We start from the raw sequence: 4328 nt of genomic DNA, 5'->3' as shown, positions 1-4328 counted from the left end.
ATAAATAAATAAATAATTAAATAATAATAGTGATACGAAGCATGATTAAATAGCTGTATTTTTTAAAATGCATGAATTCGTTACCTGATTTATTCCCTGGTTCCTTTCATAGTCCTCTGTGACCTCAGTGTGAGGGTTTTGGTCTCTCTACTATTTGTAGGCTGATATACAGTACACACACATACACACACACACACACACACAGTGTATCTTGAGCTTTCTTTTGTGTATCTACACACACACACACACACACACATATATAAGAAAGCTCAAAACATAGAAGCCCTTTTTCAAAAATAACTGAAAGTTTCAAACAAAGTCTTTAAGTCTCCACTTACCAATTGGCTGGTATTCTTATTTAGAACCATACGTTCATCATATTGTTGCACAGGAAGACTATACATTCATTCTTTTGCTTAAATGAGTTAAAACACTTGGCCAGGCATGGTGGTTCACACCTGTAATCCCAGAGCTTTGGGAGGCCAAAACTGGCAGATTGCTTGAGCTCAGGAATTGAAGACCAGCCTGGGCAACATGGAAAAACCTCATCTCTACAAAAGATAGAAAAATTAGCCAGGCATGATGGCATGTGCCTGTTGTCCCAGCTACTCAGGAGGCTGAGGCAGGAGGATCACATGAGCCCGAGAGGTTGAGGCTGCAGTGAGCCGTGATTATGCCACTGCACTCCAGCCTGGGAGACAGAGTGAGACCCTGTCTCAAAAAAAAAGAGAGAGAGAAATTTTAAAAAAGAAAACAACACCAAGGGCTGTAACTTTAAGATCATTAAATGAATTAATCACTGCATTACAAAATGATTACTTTATGATCCTAAGAGATATGAGGCCAATACCAGGAAGGGGGTTGATTTCCCAAACCAGAGGCAGACCCTAGACTCTAATACAGTTAAGGAAAGACCAGCAAGATGACAGTCCCCAGTACAACAGAAGTTACTATATTTTATTTGTTGTTTTTCTTTTGTTTTGTTTTTTTAGAGATTGGGGTCTTGCTCGATTGCCCAGGCTGGAGTGCAGTGGTGGGACAATAGCTCACTGCAGCCTCCAGTTCCTGGGCTCAAGCATTCCTCCTGCCTCAGCCTCCTGAATAGCTGGGACTACAAGAGTACACCACCACACACACCAAAACAATTTTTAAAATATTTGTGTAGAGACGAGGGTCTTGCTTTGTTGCCCAGGCTGGTCTCCAACTCCTGGCTTCAAGGGATCCTCCCACCTCAGCCTCCCAAATTGCTGAGACTACAGATGTGAGCCACCACAACCAGCCAGAACTTACTAATTTTAAAATTAAGAACTTAAAACTTGCGCAGCTAGAGCACCAAGACTTTTCTTTGTCCCCAAATAAGTACAGTTGCAGGCATAGAAAATCTGACATCTTTGCAAGAATCATCGTGGATGTAGACTCTGTCCCGTGTCTCTGGCCTGGTTTCGGGGACCAGGAGGGCAGCCCCTTGCACTGCCAAGAAGCATGCCAAAGTTAATCATTGGCCCTGCTGAGTACATGGCCGATCAGGCTGTTTTTGTGTGCCTGTTTTTCTATTTTACGTAAATCACCCTGAACATGTTCGCATCAACCTACTGGTGATGCACCTTTGATCAATACATTTTAGACAAAAGTGGTTTTTGAGTCCAAAGATCAGGGCTGGGTTGACCTGAATACTGGATACAGGGCATATAAAACAGGGGCAAGGCACAGACTGATAGCAGAGCAATCACCACCAAGTCTGGAATAACTGCACGGGCTCTGCTGACGTCTTCCTGAGGTGCCAAAGAAACAAGGATGGAGGAAGGAATGAACGTTCTCCATGACTTTGGGATCCAGTCAACACACTACCTCCAGGTGAATTACCAAGACTCCCAGGACTGGTTCATCTTGGTGTCCGTGATTGCAGACCTCAGGAATGCCTTCTACGTCCTCTTCCCCATCTGGTTCCATCTTCAGGAAGCTGTGGGCATTAAACTCCTCTGGGTAGCTGTGATTGGAGACTGGCTCAACCTCGTCTTTAAGTGGTAAGAACCATATAGAGAGGACATCGGCAAGAAAAAGAGGCTGGCATTCGCTCTGGAAATATCTGTCCATCAGAAGTTGCTTTCCCCCAGGCTGTTCAGGCAGCCACGGGCTACTCATCCTACCAACCCTTCTCTCTGACTTTGGATCATCTATATAAAGGGGGAAGACAGAAAAAAATCCTACCAGTGAGTTGAAAATACAGGAAAGCCTATTTCATACGGGTTAAAGGGTAGGACGGTTGAATTTCGTGAAAAGTCTGAGTTATATAGGCTTTGAGCAAAGAGTTTTCTTATTATGAAGCAGAAGAGGTAACATAAAGAAAGATGTATGGGGCCAGGCATGGTGGCTCACACCTGTAATCCCAGCACTTTGGGAGGCCGAGGTGGGCGAATCACTCCTGGGTGAACTCAGGAGTTCAAGACCAGCCTGGGCAACATAACGATACTCCATCTCTACAAAAACATTACGAAAATTAGCTGGGCGTGGTGGCGTGCACCTGTAGTCCCAGCTACTCAGGCGGCTGAGGTGAGAGGCGGAGGAGGCTGCAGTGAGTTGAGATCGTGCCACTGCATTCCAGCCTGGGCAACAGAGTAAGACACTGTTTTAAAAAAAAAAAGATGATGTATGCTGTATGAAAAAAGGAAACAGATGATTCAACAGCCTGTTTTGTGGGGTAATGAAAAGTCACCCTAGGAACTGGGCTCCAGCCCTCGTTCTACCACCACCAACTACATGTCCTTGGCAAGTCATATTAATTATCTGAGTTTCTGTTTTATAATCTACAAATAGGTTATCTCTGGCAGCTTAATAATAATCAGGGTTGGCCGGGCGCGGTGGCTCAAGCCTGTAATCCCAGCACTTTGGGAGGCCGAGACGGGCGGATCACGAGGTCAGGAGATCGAGACCATCCTGGCTAACACGGTGAAACCCCGTCTCTACTAAAAATACAAAAACTAGCCGGGCGAGGTGGCGGGCGCCTGTAGTCCCAGCTACTCCGGAGGCTGAGGCAGGAGAATGGCGTAAACCCGGGAGGCGGAGCTTGCAGTGAGCTGAGATCCGGCCACTGCACTCCAGTCCGGGCGACAGAGCGAGACTCCGCCTCAAAACAAAAAAAACATAGTAATAATGATAATAATAATAATCAGGGTTAACATTTATTAAACAGTGCGTGCCAGGCCACGTGCTATGTGCTTTTCTGTGAGGTAGTTACTGCTATTTACAGAAATAGTAGATGCAGAGACCAAGGTGCTGAGTTAAATGATTAGGCCAGCGAGGTTAGTACATGCTGACCCAGAATGGAAGCCCAGGCAGGCAGGCTGGCTTCTGCAGCAATGCTCTTAAGAACTATGTTACATCCGGTGCTGATAAACTGACTCTTTGTGGGGGGAGAAAAGCCCTGAGTTTAGCATTTGCCAGTTTTCTACCACATAAACATTCCCATTATGGCCTGCCTTCCTTCCTTCCTCCCTCCCTCCCTTCCTTCCTTCCTCTCTCTCTCTCTTTCGTTTGAGATGGAGTCTTGCAGTATCACCCTGCTGGAGTGCAGTGGCGCGATCTCAGCTCACTGCAACCTCTGCCATTCGGGTTCAAGTGAATCTCCTGCCTCAGCCTCCTGAGTAGCTGGGATTACAGGCGCCCAGCACCACGCCCAGCTAATTTTTTTGTATTTTTAGTAGAGACGGGGTTTCACGATGTTGATCAGGCTGGTCTCAAACTCCTCACCTCATGATTCGCCTGCCTTGGCCTTCCTAAGTGCTAGGATTACAGGCATGAGCCACCACACCCAGCCACATGATTCTAAAAAATAAGAAGATGAAGTGTTATTCCAAACATCTGATCTCCATTGAAGAACCATGCAATCTCTCTGGGTTATAGAGGTCAGAGTTAGTGGCTCTCCCTGATTTCGGTGAGAAATCACTATTCCACGGGATAAACAGCATCCTGACTGACAGTTGACACCTATTTCCACAGTGAAAGATACATCTAGTGCTTTTAAAGGGGAAGTGGTTTGTCTGAGACACTCTGTTTCAAAGCAGAGAGGACACCAAATGAACATCCGAAGCTATATACATCCTTACACAGCGCAATTCTGATGGAAATGCAGGCTGTTTCCTGGGGGAGCTCCTCCTAGGGGCTGGAGTGCATTCTCTGATGTCAGAGGAAATGCAAGATTCCTTGAGGCCTGAGGGAACCCATGGTATATGGAAGTCCAAGTTTCAAACTCTAGTTCCATATGCATTCTTCCAGGACAAATACTGCTTGAGGTTAAAAAAAAAAAAAAAAAAAAAAAAAAGTCACATAGC

The 4328-nt window shown here is 45.7% G+C and overlaps 1 protein-coding gene across 2 annotated transcripts in view; it reads left to right on the top strand.

The window, feature by feature from the left end:
- The first annotated feature begins 1716 nt into the window (after positions 1 to 1716).
- Positions 1717 to 4328, top strand: part of G6PC (glucose-6-phosphatase, catalytic subunit) — a 10820-nt gene continuing 8208 nt past the window's right edge. Inside the window, exon 1 of one of the 2 annotated variants that reach the window (XM_011929668.1) lies at positions 1717 to 2024. In XM_011929668.1, coding sequence (XP_011785058.1) covers positions 1795 to 2024 — 230 coding nt within the window. In that variant the 5' untranslated portion in view covers positions 1717 to 1794. The remainder of the gene's footprint in view (positions 2025 to 4328) is intronic. The other variant, XM_011929669.1, reaches the window with a different exon arrangement.

Source organism: Colobus angolensis, unplaced genomic scaffold, assembly GCF_000951035.1.
Source record: "Colobus angolensis palliatus isolate OR3802 unplaced genomic scaffold, Cang.pa_1.0 Scaffold83, whole genome shotgun sequence".
Taxonomy (NCBI): domain Eukaryota; kingdom Metazoa; phylum Chordata; class Mammalia; order Primates; family Cercopithecidae; genus Colobus; species Colobus angolensis.
Note: the sequence above shows the minus strand (reverse complement) of the source record. Positions and strands in the feature narration are given on the sequence as shown.